The following is a 20,256-nucleotide window of genomic DNA, read 5'->3' as shown; positions in this document are numbered from 1 at the left end:
TGCTGGGGCCTGCTTTGTGAGCTCACCTGCACGCAGCGGGGGAACAGCCTGTGTCCAGCCAAGCCAAGAGGCCTCTCCACGCTCCGGCTCCCCACTCAGCCAGCACTGAAAGCCCCGGTGAACAGTTAGCGCACATGATGACAGATATAGGCCGGTTATGTGCTGTGCTAAATGGTTCTCGTAAGTGAAAGTTGACTACTGTGAGAGCCATTGCAGGTCACAACATGATGCTGCTTAAACTCTGTAATTATCAGTATTTGACAGAAAGGCACAGAGAGGCCAATAGGGTCAATACTATTAAACCTACTTTACAGAAAATGTTCCCGGTGTAATTTCAGAGGATGTGGGATATCAGGTGTTCGGAGGTGGTGCTTTGAGGAGTTTTTGTGCTTAATGAGATAATGTTGAAGATTAGAGACGTGTAAGGGACAAGGACAAGACCGGGGTATGGGGTATGGCCTGGAAGAAGAGAAGCAGATGGTCCGGCTTAGAGGGCAGCCACAGGTAGGCACGGCGACAGGGAGGCAGCCAGGCGGCCCCGGCTGTCAGAAGGGGCAGGCTCAGAGATGGTCGCCCCTGCTCAAGTGACAGATGTGTGGTGAATCTTTAACTCTGCCCCAGCTCCCCACCGTCACCGCATCTGTGCCCCTATGCCCCCCCCCCCCCCCCCCCCCCCCCCTGTGTGAAAGTGGGGGACTTAAAAGAGAGCCATCACTGGACTTATTGATTAGTCCAGCCTGCCCTGGCCCGCTTCATTTAATGACCTCCGGGAGTCATTATTGAAGAGTCATTGTCTTAGTGATCACTTCACACTCTCTTGTGCCATATGGGACTCCTCCTGTTGCAACCTCAAAGTGACATTTGTAATGTTGCCATGTCAAAACAAAGACTTTAAGAATTCATTATAATAAGTGTTGATTTTTGTTTACGTTTCTAATCCGATTTTGTAAAAGATAGGTACAAGCACAATTACACAAATAAAAGGGTCTCTATCTAAATCCTACACTACAAATGATACATGCCTCTTTATTTAGCTTATACATTGGGCCTAATCTTTTCAAACAGCCGAATGGCCAGGACAGTGCCTCTCTCTCCCTCTAACCCCTCTCAGCCATGGCACTGGCGAGAGATGGTTTATTTTAATTGAAAATTAGCAAAACAAAACAAGGGCAAGAGGATCCCTGAATGGGGCCCCTTTCTCCGGGAGCTCCTGTGCCGTTGAATAATGCATATGGGAGAAAGTAAACAGCAGCCGCGGGCCTAGCTGGAGGAACAATGGGCCGCACACAGCCCAACCAGGGCGCCTGATTTTATTACTGGCCAGTCAATCCCCCCAGCCTGGGAACGGTGGGACCTCGGCCAGGGAGCAGCTGCTGACCGCTCCAAACTGACCGACACATCAGCGAGCTGTACAACCACACGGGTACACTAAAGTCCAACTGACGACTGTCCACTTTGAGTTATGGTCTGCTGTTGTTGATGATAGAGAGGCAGTTTCACTTCAGCTACACCTCTGAGATTCAAAATCAAATCTCATTTCATAAAATTCCCATCCACTTTAGAAGTACAAAATTACTGTGTAACTACAACTACATCAATAATTCTATGACTCAGTGTTTTAACCTGATGACATAGTTGTATTATTATAATCTGTCACACATTAAAATGTCCTCAAATAAACTATTACCATACAGCGTTTTGTTTTTATTATTTAGACACATTTAAATGTTTTTTTCCTCATTGGTGTGCCACTACACCGGGGTCACAGTGTCCACTTGCAAACTTTTCCCCATGCACCAGAACACTCTTTGTGTGTTAGTCCTCAGGGGACATTGAGATTCTGGTCTTGCTCCTGGCTTCAGCCAAGTCCCAGTTGCCATGCCGACTGGAGACTGGTCTCCCAGGATGAGTAATGATGTGATGTGCCTCTCCTCTAAAGTCCCAACAAAGACCTTATTACTGCTGCTGGACCTCATAACACACCATTGTTGTCAAGTGCTCCTGATATTAACCTGCCTGCACCCAAACTTCCTCCGTTCACACTGAGCAGGAGTGTGTGTGCATCTGTGACGCTGCAATCTTGTCTGAAGACTAGTTTTCATTTATCAAGTTAGTGAAGAAGTTCAAATCATAACATTACAAGACACTTCACTCCCTTGGCTAAATTGACTGTGAGGTGTGAGTGATTGGTGATAGTTGGATGCCGTTGGCACAGATTGGCAGCCACATCTTCGTCAGGAGTGACCATGAACAGCTTTACCACCATCATGTGCTGCTAATTCAAACAAGTTCACAAGTATCTTACCTCATATTTAGTGACTTGCATCATGATTTGGACTGGACTCAGTTATTTTCTTATATCCATAAGACAGACATTTTATTTAATAAAGTCAAACATATTTGTAACCAAGGTCTTTTGAGTGCAGATTTGTTTCTGCTAGCAGTATTAAAGATTTTTTTTATAATTTGTGTGACTAAAAAATAAAAAATATTATGGAACCCATTTTCCTCCGAGGTTCAGCTCTGTATTGGTTACTTTATTGCAGTCTTCATAAATGGTTTATTTGTGAATGAAATGTTATAAGATAAGATAAGATATTCCTTTATTGTCCCACATGGGGAAATTTCATTGGTGCAACGCAGGTAGATACAGAGGTAGATACAGAAGAAAAGAACAGATCACTTATAGGAAGTCTGAAAAACACTTTCAGTAGAAGATCTCCTATAAATAAATAAAAACTCCCATAGACAAATAAATAAATAAATACCATTGCATGTGATCACGACAGTAATTGCACATGAATATGTGTCACGACAGCACATAGATTGCACATGAATTTCACAGTAATTGCACATGAATTCCAACAGCAATTGCACATATGACAGAATTGCACATCAGTATTAGGTTAGGTCAGTATTGCGAGTGTTCAGTACTAACAGTTTTTGTTATAAAGTCTGACAGCAGCAGGAAGGAAAGACTTACGGAACCTTTCCTTCACACAGCGAGGGTGGATCAGTCTCTCACTGAAGCTGCTCTCCAGAGCGGACAGAGTGTCCTGCAGGGGGTGACACTCATGGTCCAGCATAGATGTGAATCTAGCCAGGACCCTCCTGTCCCCCACCTCCTGCACCGAGTCCAGAGCACAGCCCAGGACGGAGCTGGACTTCTTGATGACTCTGTCCAGCTTCCTCCTCTCCCTCTCTGTGATGCTGCTGCTCCAGCAGGCCACACCATACAGGAGGGCTGATGCCACCACAGAGTCGTAGAAGGTCTTCAGGAGTGGCCCTGTCACTCCAAAAGACCTGAGTCTCCTCAGGAGGTAGAGCCGACTCTGGCTCTTCCTGTACAGTGCGTCTGTGTTATGAGTCCAGTCCAGTTTGTGGTTCAGATGAACACCCAAGTACTTGTATGAGTCCACTCTCTCAATGTCCCGTCCCTGGATGTTCACTGGCGAGGGGGAAGTGGGGTGGCGTCTGCGGAAATCCACCACCATCTCCTTGGTCTTCCCCGCGTTGATGAGGAGGTGGTTCCGCTGACACCAGTCCACAAAGTCCTGCGCCAGTTCTCTGTACTCCTCGTCATCGTCGTCCGTGATGAGTCCGATGATGGCAGAGTCGTCAGAGAACTTCTGCAGGACACAGCTGTCCGTGTTATGTCTGAAGTCTGCAGTGTAAAGGGTGAAAGAGAAAGGGCGCGAGGACAGTGCCCTGGGGCGCCCCCACACTGCAGGTCTGAGTGTCAGACACACAGTTCCGGGCTCTCACAAACTGGGGTCGGTCTGTGAGGTAGTCCAGGATCCACTCTGCCAGGTCATACTCCACACCAGCCGTCTCCAGCTTGTCCCTCAGGAGCAGTGGCTGGATGGTGTTGAAGGCGCTGGAAAGATCGAAGAACAGAATCCTCACAGAGCTGCCAGGCTTTTCCAGGTGAGAGAGAGAGAGCGGTGCAGCAGGGAGATGACAGCGTCCTCCACTCCGATTCCAGACCGATATGCAAACTGCAGCGGGTCCATGGCTGAGCTTACGGTGGAGCGGAGGTGGTCCAGGACCAGCCGCTCCAGTGTCTTCATCAGGTGGGACGTGAGAGCCACTGGCCTGAAGCTGTTGAGGTCTTTGGGGCGCGGTGTCTTAGGCACAGGTACCAGACAGGAGGTCTTCCAGACCTGTGGTACCACCCTCAGCTTCAGGCTCATGTTGAAGACATGCTCCATAACTCCACACAGTTCATCTGCACAGGACTTAAGGAGCCTGGGGCTGATGCCATCAGGTCCTGCTGCCTTCCTCACTTTAATCCTCTTCAGCTCACTCCTCACCTGTGCTGCTGTGACAGTCAGTGGTTGGCAGGGGGACCGTGTGCTGGGGGGATGGGTGAGTCCAGGCGAAGTGGGGAGCTGATGGTCCGGGGCAGATAAGCGAAGAGGAAGAGATGCAGGGCATTGTCCAGCTGTGGAAGAGGGAGCATGCAGCTGTACAGGGGGAGGGGCGGGTGACCGATCAAACCTCAAGAAGTGAGCATTTAAATCATTCACCCACTGTAGATCCCCCTCTGTCTGGGCAGGGGGGATTTTGAAGCCCGAGATGGTTTTCAGGCTCCTCCACACTCCCTGAATGTTCTTTTGCTGCAGCTGCTCCTCCATCCTCCTCTTGTAGCCGGCCTCAGCCTGCCTGATCTTCCTCCTCAGCTCCTTCTGCACAGTCCTCAGCTCCTCCTTGTTCCCTGACCTGAAGGCTCTCTTCTTCTCCTTCAGCAGAGCCTTCAGTTCACGGTTAATCCATGGCTTGTTGTTTGGAAAACACCGCACCGTCCGGGAGGGAACAATGTTCTCAAAACAGAAGTTGATGTAGTCCGTGATGCACTCTGTGATGGTGTTGATGTCCTCCCCATGTGGGTCATAAAGCTCAGTCCAGACAGTGGTGCTGAAGCAGTCCCTCAGAGCCTCCTCTCTCTCAGCAGACCACATCCTCACCTCACGGGACACCACAGGCTGCCTGCGCACGATGGGTTCATACACAGGCCTCAGATGTACAAGGTTGTGGTCCGAGCTGCCCAGGGGAGGGAGGGGGGAAGAGGAATAAGCCTCCTTGGTGTTGGCAAAAAACAAGTCCAATGTTCTATTCTCTCTGGTGGGGCAGGTAACATACTGGGTGTATGTTGGTAGAACAGAAGAGGGAGAAGCGTGGTTAAAGTCACCAGAGATGAGGAAGAGAGCCTGTGGATGCCGTGTTTGCAGCCTACAAGTGCAGGAGAGCAGTGCTTCATAAGCATTTTCAGCATTGGCAGACGGGGCCACATAGACTGCGATCAAAATCACATGTGAGAACTCCCGGGGCAGATAATATGGCCTCATGCCAATAGCCAATAGTTCAATATCCTTGTTACATAGCTGCTCCCTCACTGTGCAGTGTTCGGGTTTGGACCAGCTCGTGTTCACATACACCGCCAGACCTCCACCTCTTTTCTTCCCGCATTCTCTAGTTCTGTCCGCCCGCAGCAGATGAAAATTGTCCAAACCTACAATAGAGTCTGGCATTTCTGCTGTTAACCAGGTCTCTGTGAAAATCAAGACGCTGCTGTCCCTATAAATCCTCTGGGACCGTATGAGGCTCGCTATTTCCGTCATTTTATTTTGAAGGGACCTCACGTTACCCATGACTACGGCGGGAACCGACTTCCTGTTTCCTCCTCTCTTCTCTCGGAGTTTACGTCCAGCCCGTCTGCTTCGTTGCGTTTTCCTTAGGATGTCCACCGGGATAACGTGACGATCTCCGGGTAAGAGGACTGTTCTCCGCAGTTTCATTAGTTCCTCTTTATTCTTTTAGAATGAGACTGTGTTATAACCATTGCCAAGTATGATGTGGTTCAGGTTTTCTTTATTGTCTCCAAATTGAGAGATTTGGATTGTAGCAGGGGTCAGTAGCATTAACATATAAACAGGTCATGAGGTAAACAAAATACATATCAAACATATATTACATAAACAATGTACAAGGCTTGACATACTGTCAGCCGATGTTGTTATTGTCATTAATGTGCCATAAAAGGCGAATGGTCTGTGTGTTCAGTGCAATGTTGGGCTAGTGCAGAAGTGATGCCACAGGATGTTTGAGTGTTTGACTTGGTCTAACAACATCCTCTGACAGAGACACCACAGGCTACAGATGAGGCCGGAGATAACGGAGCAGCCCGGGCCTTTGGTCCAGCCTCTTTGCCTCTTATCTGTTAAGTAGCACTTTCTGCTAATCATGGGGAGGAGATTTAGGAACGGGTTGTCACTGATAAGAGCGTTTATTGGTGCTCTTTAAAGAAACATCCCAATTTGAGAAATGTACCTGCTTTTTGATGGCTTTTAAATCAAACACTTCATTTGGGTGCCTGGAGCCAAAGTGAGCCGGACCGAAGCTTTACTGATCTTTACTGATCCATCTTTACTTGATACATCTGCTTTAGAGCTCTTAAACAGTTCATTTAAGACAGTGGAGGTACTTTCGGACCATACTGATCCACTCAAAAGCAAACCAGTGGAAACATGGCTTCAGTAGAAATGTCATAACATAATAATCAAGCTCAAGTCATCCCCAAAACAGCCTAATGTAAAGCATGTAAAGCTACATTTCACTCACTGCTGTGAAAACCTGTGCTTCAGGTTTTGAGGCAGTTGTTACCTATGTGCAGTGGCTTCTCCGACTAACCTCATAGGTGTAAAAATACATCATTTGAACACTAATTTATAATTTAGATTTTTTTTGAATTTAGTGATTTCAGCAATATACTTAGAGTTAATTGATGAATGAGAAGAAACTTAGACTGAGAAAAATTTAATTGATCCACAAGAGAAAAAAGTTTGTTCATACAAGGGTGATAAGCAGCACCCTTGTATCCGGACTATGGGCCATACACACTGTGGTGGTGCGTCACACAGGTTTGTCTCTGTCTCCTCTCTAGTTTCCCCGGCCCGAGCCGGAGAGGGAGGAGGTTATCAGCTCCAGATCACCACTGTAGCACCAGACTCCATCAGGAGGAAGAGGGGGGTTCTCCTAGTACATCACTGCCGCCGTGGGAAACCGCATCGATCACAGAAAAGTCAAGCATTTACCTGGGCAGCTCAGGTGACTGTGGGGGAGGGGTTGGCGATAACCCTGACCCTGGAGGGACAGGGAAGGGGAGGGGCTTTGGTTGACTCCAGGTACAAGAGCACTGTGTAGCTTATTTTATATCACCTTTCTTTTGATCAAATGTATTTTAATTGTATTTTTCTCTCTACAAAATTTGCCTGTGAGTAAAAGTAGTTCAATATGAATAATGTAAAAGGTTAAGTACACTTACACCTTGAGTACTTCAACAACAATAATACGTAGTTATATGAGCAGAAGAAGATGATTTTGTTCTGTGAATTTACAAAGGAAATACAATATACAGTAAGTACTTCTACTTCTACTATAGTCATACATTTGTTTAATAAAAGTTAAATTGAGCTGATTTTAAAAGATTATTCCACCTAGTGAAATATAAGCATTACACATTACACAACATGCAGTTGTAAATGGCACACTCTTTGACGTGGCACCAAACCTGTATTTAGCTTGGTATTTAAAATGAGGAGGGTGTGGCATATGATCGGCAGTGATCACGGACTATGTCATAATTCACAGAAAACTACTATTATAACTTGTAAAGGAAGTAATTAAAAATAAAATAATACCCTAACATTTATTAAAAAGTCATATATAGATACTGCTGAAGAATTAATTACACTCCAGGGTCATTAAAAGTACACCACATCTCCATTTTAATTACGATCATTCTTTAACCAATGACTTAGAATATTCATCATATTTCTTATATTTTAATGAACTTCAGAAAATACCTCAAGATTACACATGACATATTATGTATATGGCCTATAATACATCACAAGTGACAGTGCAAAACAGAGCTGGAGACACTTTGGGGTTGATAAGGTGCATATTTGGTTACACAGGGTGATATGTAGATAAGATTAAATTTGAGACAGAGGGATGAGAGGACGGAGGGCACAGAGGGGTAAAGGCGTCCTCACTGGTGCATGACGAACAACACTAAACTTGCCGGGACAGGCTACAGACATGGGGCAGATGCAGTGGCTGTGGGTTAAGGGTGTTGGGGGCTGCCTGTAATCCCGGAGACATATCCCAGGACAGGGACGGCTGAAGAGGGGCAGAGTGGATTGGTCGAGGGGTCGTGGGGTCGTGTTTACCTGCGGCAGGTATTTCCTCTGGGAACTGATAAGGTTCGGGGAGGGGAAGTGCTCTGTTCCAGGTGAATGCAGAGGGGCCCGCAAAATGACACCGAATCACCCCCCTCCAGGCTCCGCCCCGACACACATAAACAGCTCACCTTTATTCCTCAGGTTTTAAACACACTTTTCCCTGGTATTCTTTATAACGAAGGAGTTACAGTAGCACAAGTCATTGTTATTGCAACTAATATGGCAGGTGGTTGTAATGTCATGCTTTGTAGCTTTAATACCTGTTTGTGATGTTGTTTACAGAATTATACACTTCTTATAGGCCCAATTGTATAGTTAATACCCACTTTCCCACCTAAGTCAAGCTTTTGCCTCAAGATTTGATATGAGCAGTATTAAGTTTGATCTCATAAATATGTTATTGGTCAAAACGTTCCCCAGCATAACGTACTCGAGTAAAAGTATCCGCTTTCTGCCCTCCAGTCGGGTACCTGCAGGGCTCGATTCAGGTGTGTGCTGCGGAGGCCAGCTGTTGTGTGGAGGTGTCACCTTGTTAGGTTACGTGTTTGTTTTGCTTGTGTCTGCGGTTTCTTCCTCCTCACCTGTCCCGGGACGAGCAGGAGGCCCTTCCCCCTGCAGACTCTGAGAGGGGTCACTGAGCTAGAACATGTTAACAACCACAGCCTCAACCAGCATACTGAAAGACACGCACGCGCACCCTGTGGAGAGGCCACAGGTGGGAGGTTTTTGGTAATGGTTGTGAAAAATTGTGAACTTGAACAGTCAAGATAAGAATAAAGTTGTTAGTCTTTAATCTTCTTCAACACCAAACTGCATTTGGAATTGACGATAACTTGTCGACAAATGGAATAACAGGAGAGGGACATTTTTTTACATGCAGTAAATTGCAAAACTTTCCAACTATAGTAGCTCTGGTTGAGCAGGTATCTCATCAAACTCATAGGCCTATGTTTAGAACCCGATTAGGGATGACACAATATAAAATGTTAAAAAAAATGTACTGAGTGAAATATTGAATTATCTTTCATTTGTGTCATTCAGCACATTATTATTCCTATAGGATAATTTAAGAAATAATACATTTGTCTTCTAAAACTGTCACAATTATGTTTTTTTTTTAAAATTCTTGCAATTATATAGTAACCTGAATAAGCAAAATGATCAATTACCAAACAAACTTGACATCCCTATTCCCGACTTAGAAAAAGTTCATTTAAGACTTCCTATTTCCATACACTAAGATGCTATGGCTAAAGACCATTTGAGACCCATATTTTCTGTGTTGAATACATTTCATTGACCAGTGCTTGGTTAGAGACCTTTGATACATCTTCACAGAGCTGTTCTAAGGTCTAAGTGCTCCACTCTTCCAGACTCCTCATGATCTTGCCTATATTATGCAGCTCTCCTCGATATCAGCAGAACGTCTTATTAGCGCCCAGGAGCTGCATGACGTAGCGCACAAGTTGCCATTGTGACAAATCCAAACATCAGGTCCTCTCCATCCCTATAGCCCCTTTCCCTCCCCTACACTTCAGGACCCCCTCACAACTAAATCCTATTTTTGAGGCTCCGCAGCTGCCGTGCTTTGCCTCAGCACTTAGCTGTGTCATTCTATCCGGCTCTCCAGGGCTTGGAGAAAACAGGCCGGTTTTGTGCTTGCCACTCTCTGATATGACTCCAGAAATGGAAATGAAGCCATGGATCTTCATTAGGGAGAGGCAGGTGTCCGTAGAGACCCAGCCCAGGTGAAGGAGCTGTGGTGTGGGGGGCGCACTGGCTAAAAGAAGGGGGTGGATCAGTGCGGTAGGATACACTAGATATGCACTTGTTCGATATCCCACCCTGGCCGGGCGCTCTCTTCCACCCCAGCACTTAATTGCCCATGTAATGAGCTGCATTGAATGGGATTACTTGTGTGGAGGCACTTGAGAGGACCCCAGTGCTTTGGGGGCACCTCCTGCAGACCCTTATATCTCCAGGGAATACATTTAGGATGATGTTTTCTATGAAGCGCAGGGGGGCAAAAAAACCTCAGCTCTCCTTTGCTGCATCTGGTTTAGCATTAGGCCGTCTATACTCCACTCTGAGAGACCCCCCCTCCATCTCCAACCCCACTATCCCTTTTGTTTCCTTAATTATTCATTACAGAGAGGTGGCCTTCTCTTTGAAACGGGCTGAGGTGGATGAGGCTTGGCGCTGACCCACACCACCGGAGCGTCCTAGAGCAGAGAGGTGTCTTTGTGATGGAACACCTGTTACTTCGCCTGCCTCTGTCAGAGCTGCACCCGGCCTATGAGCGCTCATTAACAGATCACAGGGGGAATAATGCCACACAGCTTTGTTTACACCGCACCACAATTGAATATCCCGATGTGCAGATAGTAGCAGTCATACATAACATTATAGAACACTGTTTTAATTTGAATTGTTGAAATAAAAATAGGTCTGTTATTATTAATGAGTGTTTAATTTCAAAACCAATCCCAGAAGCTAAACAACCCCAGGCCAGATGTTGAGTGTTGATTCAGGTAGAGCAACTAGCTGTGTGATCTAAAATCAGTATGTAAAGCAATGCACTTGCACACACTTTACAGTTACAACAGGTGCACGTGTTGATTATGGTTATATAATATATTGTTGCCTAGTATATACAAAGGTACATTGGCGGCTGTACAAATGTTATTAATGGTAAAGCCAATACTCCTTAATGTGTATAAAGTGTGAAACAGCCCTGAGTGCGGTGCCCAGCCGAGCTGCTTCTCTTCTCACGCTGTTTGTGCTAAATCTCAGCCCCCACAGGCCTGCGCAGGGCGGTTGACAAATAGAGCCCTGTTGTACCCCTTCTCTCTCAGGGCTCCGGGTTAATGATCCTAGTTCGGAGGGGTGAGAGTCTGGCAGTAGGCCTTTCTCTGTGCACCAACAGATGTTGCTAGGACTTTAATGCGGTTATCAAATCGGAGTGGCCCAGGAGCCCCGGGAGCCCATTGTGTGTGGGTGCATTCCAGGGCCTCGCCATGGTGACAGGGCGTCCTGGGGCCAAGCCGGGCTCCCGCTGAGTGGCTCACACAGGGGCTCAGAGCTGACAGATCGGGCTGCCCCCGTTCCCCAGCACCACCTCCACCGGGCCCTCTCCTGATCCTGTCCTCTCAGTGTCATAAAGTCATCGTTCCGCTACCCTCTGTCCCACACTGGCCTCTCACAAAAAGGCCCACTCACATTTTTGGCCACGCACATCAGAACTCTAGGAGACACAGACCCACATCAGTGTCACACTAAAGCCAGTCTAGTGGAGAACAATTTTTAATTATTTTTTAATACTTATAAACTTATTTTCAAACATATTAGTTATGCAAGTTTGCATAGAATTACATTGATGATTATTTTACAAATACAGATAACTTAGTAATAATATATATATATATATGTATATACAAATATATATATATAAATTATATATACGTATATATATATATATATATATATATATATATATATATATATATATATATATATATACAATATTTAAAAGATAAAAAGGATACATTTTACTTCATGAAAATGTTTTTTCTTCACAGTTCCTTTAAAATAAATAAATAAAAAAGATCATGAAACAAAGTAAATCATATAAAAATGTTTAATTTTTGTTAATCAAAATGAATCTGAACAACAGTTTAAAAGAGTTATTATGTACAGAGAGCTCAGAGTTCTTTTTGCCTCTACGGACACATTTACACTTGGCTCTGCAGGGACAAAGGCCAGTGTGTAGTTAACAGCTCAGTTGAAACTGTACCCAGGTTAAGTGTTGGTAGGTGTGACCTGCTCCTCTTAATGAATTGGTGGTGGTTTTAAAGGTGACACTGAAGCCGCGAGGTTAACCTGAGCTTTCGCTGCTCCATCTGCACGTACAGTGTCAATGCCAGCAGCTGGGGGATTGTTTGTCCACAGATGCGGCTCTGCTTGATGATCACTTCCTCACAGCTGCACCAAAGTCCTGAAACCGACTGCTTTTCTTCTTGGAATGTTGAAACAGAGGTCATTAGCATATCTCCACCATCTTTTAACTGTATTGTCCAATAAAGGGTTAAGGTCACGGTTGAATCAGAAAAGTTGTGAATGTTAGTGAAAACTGTCCAATCCTTCAATCTAAAAGTGTATGTAATTTATTTAAAAAAATAAAAGGAATCAATTTGTTTAAACTATTTATTTGCTAAGAACATGTTGCATAACATGCAGGAATAAGAGGCACAATGTTAAATCTATTTAAGATGAATAAGGTTATGTAGTGTATAATGTTGTAGTTTATATTAATAATGAGTATATAAGAATTTTATATTTTTACGGTGCGCTCTGATTATGTCCAACGATTAATCCCAGTTATGCCTCTCAAAATGTTTAATAAAAAATAAAAAAAGCATTTAATGTGTTGTAGTAGTGCAGTGTATTTTACACCAGATTAGAATCAGAATAACTTCTGATTCTTCTGGATCATCAATTATCATGGCTTGTAACTGGCGCACACGGAGCACTTGTTTCTTATGATTTAATTAACACATCCCATTGTTTTAGCAGAGGAGTTTCATATTTATACAGCCTTTTTATATTTTATAATTCAATCATAAGGCCTTTTTAAGTCGCACCCTGTTCAACACTGGCCCCTGGGACACCCTAGCATAAAGCCGTGTATGAGGTGATTATCGCGTTGCAGAGTGGAATAAATGGTCTGTCCTGCACGAGCCGTGAGCCTGGTTAGCACTGAGACGTGAGCCGCTCATTACAGCACTGACTCATTTGTCATAAACGCTTATCAACCCACAAAGCACGCATGATGGATGGATGACAATTACAGCGATGAAAAACCCGCATAACCTAACTTAGAGCCTTACTTTAAGCACTTAAATCTACATTCGGATGCAGCATCTAATTGTTTAAGTATACTAAGGGTTGGTAACAATACACGTTGGGGGAAAAAATATTTTAATTTTGAGGGATAAAATCAAGGTGCTCAATTGTGCATAACATTAATGACCAAACTGATTGATGAGAGTAAATGATCCGATACATTTTATCCAACCAGCGGGAAAAATTGGAAGTCATCATGTTGGAAAATTTGTTTCAGAATATCCTGCATAATTCCCAAACATGTTAAAGTGTTTAACTAAAATCGTCCTTTCATCTTTTCTACTTGTTCCCAATGAATATACTTGCATTATTCTAAAAAAGGTTAATGTATTAGATGAATGTTTCTCTTTCTATTGTCACTATTGATGCTGAGGATGTTCATGTGGCCCAGGGAACAATGGTCACAACAATGTTTGAAGAGCGCCTTGAGACCAGCTTGGACTACGGCTTTAGTTTTTTATTCTGTCGTGTTGTCAATGTGTAGAGGGATAATTGAAGCAATCCTCCACTATGGGATCTATTTATACAGGGCATAATTCCCCCTGTATTCAGGCATTATCATGGTGTCAGAACACGCACAATGGCACAATAAGGTCAATATAATGAAACTACAAAACAATATGGTGTCGTTCACGGGGAATAGCAGCAGACCAATGGCAATTGTTTTGAACAGTATATGGGATGGCTTGGGCAATACAAATAACCATTTTATTTGTGAAAAATAAACAATCAATCCATTTTGTCACCGTATAATGTATAAGAATAAAATTTAGGCTTACATTTAGGCAACATTAAAACACTTTTTTTTTTTAATTTAACTTAAACAAATGAAATGTGGTCAAATATTAATTACTACCTAATTTATTAAATCATTAAAATTTAACCCTTGTAACTTTATGTGTGATTTGATTAGCATTGACTTTTCAGCGCCTGTTTCTCTAACCAACATTGCAAGTTATCAGCTTTCTTGCCCATTAACGATTTGACAAATACTCCTTTTATAACAGCCCCATATCATTCTGCTTGACTTTCCCCTGGGCCTGAATTCAGTTATTGATTGCCTGTTCACTTTCACTTGGAAAAGGTTGATAAAAGGAGGTTTTCACTTTCTCAATTCGCTGTGACAGCTCTCTAACAAGAAGAATGGAGGGTGGCCATTCACAGGCAAATCAAGCTAATCCAGCGTGCCCCTGCTCCCTCAATGGAGAAGTCACAGTCTTTCCCGGCCCATTCCATCATCACCGCCTTTTCTCTTAACAAACCATCAAAGTTTGCCCGATTCTGCCCTAAAAAGACAACATGGGTCTTTGTAAGGCCTTTCTCAATCCACATCTAAATGGATAAATGGGCAATAAATGTATACAAAGTAGCATGGGTTTGTTATGTCTCTTAAAGCATTTTCAGTCAACTTTGAGCATAAAGGATTGGTTCATGTTATACACTCTTTATATATTTTTTTAATGTAATTTTATCCTTGAGCTTACTATGAATGAATATATTTTGTTCTTCTATTATTATGACTGCAACAAGCACATTCCTAATTTGAAAGTTTGGGAATTTTGTTCACTGACAAAAGCAATAAAGGTTATTTTTATTCTGATTTTGAGTATTATTTACTAAACTAGATTGTATCACAATTTATTGAGAAAAGTTTGTGTTTTACCTAATTTGTCCATCTGAATAAACTGAAAAACTGTCTTTAGAATATTGCTTCTAACTTTGGTCAGCAGGCAGCAGAAGCTCTTCCTCGACTGACATTAAAAGAGACCAGAATGGCTTTTTAGACATAAGTTAGAGCATTAAAGTGCCACAAGTTGTTTTAGACAAAGGCAAGATTACCATGATTTTGCCTTAGCCACCTCAAATGCATAAAACACAACCCAAAGGAATCCCTGTCCTGCTCTGAATGTGCACTTGTTACTGCTCTCAATTCAGCTTTCATTCCCCTCTAAAGAGACACGGCCCAATCACAATATTGTCAGGGCTCTGTTGGTTTTCTGGTTCAAATCCTTGTTCACGCTGTTTGCTGAGTACTCATCTGCTGTGACAGCCTTCACATAAACAGTACGTCCTGAAAGAGGTCTCCCACAACCAGATCTTTCCTGCTGGGCCACGGCTCAAACCATCCATTCTCTCTCCATCAAGTGGAACCCGGCCTTTTGAGTTGGCCCCTGGGACTCCTCCATTGAGGTGGGCTATGGGCCAGTGCTTTGCCCCTCCTCGCCCCTGGCCACCCTCATTCTCTCTGGACACCTGTACCCCAGTGCCCACCGTGGGAACCAACGTGGGCCACCGCCGCTGCCACCTGAGCTCCACGGTCTGCCAGCTGGGCACATCTGACGGCAGCTTTGGGAATGTGTGCACAACCATACCACAGATTAGTCAGCAGCAACGTGTAGATTTAAACCATCGAATGGCTCATGAAATCATGGTCATTAAGGAATCCTTGTAGAAGTTATGAATCAAACCTTTGGTATTACAGCACTACAAATCTTAAAATACATTTCACAGCATCAAAACACACTGCCTTTCCCGCACACCGTAACTCCACGTAAATCTCCATGGCACACTGCAAAAATGGCATCAATTAATCAGCATTCATGAATCGTTTATTTGAGCTCCCTTTGTGCAGTGCAGGGCCTAATCCAGACAGAAACCAGGCTGTTCTGTGCAGCGCAGACTGCGTCACAGCAGCCTTTGTGGGAGAACCCATCAACTGGTGTTTGAGGGAAATGTCTCCCCCGCTGAGAGCCAACCTTCCCCCTCACCCTCTTCCTCTTGTGCCCCTTAGTACTCAGGGCAGGAAGCGGTGTCTCTGAGAGCAGGCCATCCATCTCGCTCTCCACTTCCAATCCAATTCACAGCCGTTTCACATGTATGAAGACATCTGTCCATATTTGATCAGATATTCCATTTTGCTGCAAATGATGGCACCCTTCAGGCTCACCCATGACGGAGGCAGCTATTTAACTGTGCTGATACTCTCAGCATAATAACCTGACGATTCTTTGCCCTGCAGAAGAAGCCCGTTTAATTGGCCTGTGCATTTAGAGCTCTTCTACCATTACACAATTAGAGCGGAGATGCATTTTTGCATGTTGCGATGTTTGCCTCAATTTACTACACTTTTCACACAGTTTAACTCTGGTTGCCTTTTCAGCTGATGCAAATTTGTCTCATTTGGCTTGAAATGAAGCATAATTACTCACATTGAAATCCACACCTTTCTACAAGAGGTTCCTGCCAGTTAGTTCTCATTAAACCTATGGGGAACAAAAATTCACAATTTCATTTCAGAACACATGACATCTGTATCATCTTGTGGTAAAAGCAAGGAAATTGGAAATAAAATGGATGCTGAGTGCATGGATGGAAAACTGAATCAGTTTGTGAACAGAGAATAGTCTATAAAAATGCAAACCTGTTTTCTAAATTTATTTTTCAAAAGGAGTATAAATTATAAATTATGCTGAAATATTATTATTGAAAAGAGGGACAATGATAATTAATATTGAAAACAATTTTGGTTATTTACAAATGCATAACGTGCTAAACTAAAACAGATTGAAGTGCACCTATTCAGTGTTGGTCTGTTTAAATGGTGTGTCTGTCCTGACATGTGATCACCACTAAAGAGTTTCCTCTTCTTTTTTATCTGGGCCTGAAGTTAGAGGAGGAACACTTTGCTGTGGGTGAAGTGGTGGCCTGAGCCCTCTCCAGACAATGCCGTACAAGATACTGTTTTAATTCATATCCGCTCGTCCTTTCTTTCTTACCCAGCGACAACACAACAAACCACTGACCCACTGATACACAATTAGAAGTGATGCGGCAGTTAAGGCTACAAGCTACTCTGTTTAACAGTCTGTCTTTGACCCTTCACTGTTGAATAAATATAATGCTCAAAAGACACTGCGGTGAAGTGAAAGGGGAGCTGGAAGATTTTAAGCCACAGATAAGTAGTTAAAGACCTTTATAGAGTATAACACCATTATCCTTGCTGAATAAAAATAGGATTTAGTGTTTTTTCCACTTAATTTAAATCAAAAGAGTCCCCACCTTACATATTGCACTGCTAATGTAATGGAGAGAGACCCACAAAAAAGGCTTTGTGGCTCTGACACCTCCTATAGTGGGACTGTGTTGTCCTGTGAGCAAAAGGGAGAGAAAGCTTTTTCTTCCGCCGTTGCTATCTGCTAACACATTCTAATTGATGCTGCTGCATACCTCCACTGGATGCATTCAGTGAATAACGAGCTCTGGACTGAATGCCCATGAATTGGTCCCCACCAAGCGAAGCAGTAAAGCCTCTGGCCCCCCATCCATTAGCCTCCCCGCACTGCCACCGTCGTAACCAGCGAGGAGCACCACCTCCCCTCCAAAACCTCCCCAAACTCGGCTCTAGTTTTACCGCCCATTAAAGCACCACCATTGTGCCGAGATGTGGCCCACAAAAGCTGTCAATCTCCTTGGGGTCCTCCAAAGCCTGGACTCACACAGACTGGAGTGACAGACCCCCCTCCTCTGTCACCCCATCCCACCCCTGTCCCCCTGAAAATCCACTGCTTAAAAACTTCTCAGCTAACTATCCCCCACCACCCTCACCACCCTCTCGCTCTGCCCAGCTCTCTCCCCTGCTCTCTCCAGCTCGGGTGCACAAAGCATCAATCTGTCTTCAGTCCCAGCACCCTTGGCCCTTTGTCCCATCTGCAGGTGCCTCTGAAAGCACCCACGGTCGCCCCAGCCTCTGCGCACGCCACGCCTAGTCCAGGGACAGGAACTGCTGACAAAGGCCCAGTGTGGGAATGAGAGATGTGTGGATGTGTGGAGGCAGAGGAGGGGTGTCCTGAGGGGATGCTCTAAGACAGATGGCCGGGGAAGTCTCCCAACTCCTCCACAGGGGCTGTCACTTTGAATTCACAACCAAGAGTGAGACGCACACGGAAGAGGCACTGAAGGAATGCCCTGGAGATACAGCTAGTGTATTGATACAGTCAAGTGTACATCAGCAACAGAACGGAAAAAAACAAAACAGCAATATCAGTATCAATAAACGTATAATTTTTCAAAGACGCATCCTGACAAGCACCATATCACTACCTAACACAAATACATACAAAATATGTTTTTTCTTAAGGTGTTGTAGAACTATGGGAGAGTTGTCTAGTAAAATATCAAATATGAAACATAATATTATTTAAAAATATATAAATGGAACCAGAACAATTCTTTTTCTAAATCTGGATTGAACTATGGACTAAAATAGATTGAACTGTATTTTCTCAAATGTAATTTATTTGTAACAAATAGGGCACATTGCATGATAAAGTTCAAAGAATAACACAGGGAGCAGATCAGTTCCATGGAGGCCATGAGCAACAAGTGTGAGCTCTGAACAGTGTAACTGGGCTGCCACCGTGCGGTCACATAATGCATTACAAGACAGAATATGCATTTTGTTCGCCTGTTTGAGGTGAGGTGATCATGGGGCTAAACATGGAGCAAGTATCATTTAGTTATTGCTCTAAATATGCGAATAAATCCATACAGTATGTTAAAGTATCAGTGTGTTAAAATTAACGATTTTAGTTTGATTAACCAAGAGAGAAAATACAGCCAAAATGTGTAAATCGGCTAGAGGTCTACATTAAGTTCAAAGGTGGCCACCTAGGTGCTAAGTATAGCCTAAGCCTAAATTAAGCTGTATAGGCATCTTAGAGCAGACCTATTGGTTTTCAATGACCGTAGTAGACACGGGCCAGTTGGCCCAAGACTAGTGATACTAAATATGACCACGCGATGGCGACGCAGGACAACATAAAGTTATTTGGAGTCAGGTTCTGTGGTTAATTTTCAGTTTTTTTTTTTTAATCAGACCTAATTCTGCATATACTGCCCATATTGTTATAGGGCATTGACATTCTTATAATTTATCCTCCTGTTTTCGGAATGTTTTTTTTTCATCACACAAGAGTCTGGAGGCCTGCAGTTGTGGGGAAATACAACTCGTCACATGCAAATGGTGTGTCATTTGCATTTGTCTCTTATTCAAAGGCCAGTTTAGGCGCTCGAATATGCTGTTTGGGTCTTAAAAAGTAGGTTATTTTGCTCTAAAAGCCATGCTATTACAGGTGGTGGCCAATGGCCAGAAGTGTAATGTATTATCAAATGTACGTTTCCATTAGGCCTAATGGGTCTACTTCCCGTTTTACCTTTTTACCTTTGCTATATCTTTGATTTGCCCGAGTCTCTAAGGGTAAAAATGTGTCCCATATTTGCATTTGATTGCAGGGCTTTGAGTGTCTGCATGGATTTGTTATTTAAGGCACTTAACATAGCAGCCAATTAAAAAGACTGAGATGTTAATTGTGGGCAGTTTTACAGAAAGTAGCACACGCAAGGGTTAACTGAAGAAGTTGTAGTTCAAGCCTCCGCCACATTACGACCACATTACCCAGAATCCACAGTGCAGCGCCCGTCGCCGCACCTTCGCCGGGTGGAGCCTGTGAGCGTGGGAAGTGTGTGTCCGCGCCTCGGCTCAAGAGCGTCTGACAGGAGCCGAGCTGAGCCTGAGACAAGTTACACTGACCTTAGGGACATCTCTGTGTCCACATCACCCCCACATCACAGCGCGACAGAGGCGCGGTGCGGCACACGGCTCAGCAACAGGCGCAGAGGGAAATGTCAGGGACCGTCTCAGCCGTGAGCAGAGGAAAGCGCCACTAGAGCTCCACCGCAACGCGGAAAATCTTCAGAGGAAGAGAATGCGAATGGTGCGAAGAGACCGAAACCAACAGCAATGGAAACGATGTAGCACGGATGCGGCTCCTCGTGTAGCTAGAACTAACACTAGAGTAGGAAACAGATAGCCAAGGCGCTAGCACGGAACTAACATACATGTAAAGTTGTTCTCAGGCTGGAGCAGAGGCTCGGGGCGTGCGTGGACACGGAAGAGTAATCTGTAGTGCGACCTCCAAGAAGACGGAAGAAAAGATGCTCCGGAGAAGACTGAACCGCCTGGTACGTGCCTGACACAGCACCACACATAACAACACCACACACAGCACCACACATAACAACACCACACATAACAGCACCACCCATAACA

The 20,256-nt window shown here is 44.2% G+C and overlaps 2 protein-coding genes across 7 annotated transcripts in view; one reads left to right on the top strand and one right to left on the bottom strand.

The window, feature by feature from the left end:
• Positions 1 to 20,256, bottom strand: part of arr3b (arrestin 3b, retinal (X-arrestin)) — a 338,825-nt gene that overhangs the window by 58,355 nt on the left and 260,214 nt on the right. The window lies entirely within an intron of this gene.
• Positions 19,805 to 20,256, top strand: part of atp11c (ATPase phospholipid transporting 11C) — a 48,771-nt gene continuing 48,319 nt past the window's right edge. For all 6 annotated transcript variants that reach the window (XM_072437031.1, XM_072437024.1, XM_072436997.1 and 3 more), the window contains exon 1: positions 19,805 to 20,168. In XM_072437031.1, coding sequence (XP_072293132.1) covers positions 20,142 to 20,168 — 27 coding nt within the window. In that variant the 5' untranslated portion in view covers positions 19,805 to 20,141. The remainder of the gene's footprint in view (positions 20,169 to 20,256) is intronic.

The sequence above is a fragment of the Eucyclogobius newberryi genome, unplaced genomic scaffold, assembly GCF_026437365.1.
Source record: "Eucyclogobius newberryi isolate DKJ021-1_F unplaced genomic scaffold, fEucNew1.0.hap1 SCAF_11, whole genome shotgun sequence".
Taxonomy (NCBI): domain Eukaryota; kingdom Metazoa; phylum Chordata; class Actinopteri; order Gobiiformes; family Gobiidae; genus Eucyclogobius; species Eucyclogobius newberryi.
Note: the sequence above shows the minus strand (reverse complement) of the source record. Positions and strands in the feature narration are given on the sequence as shown.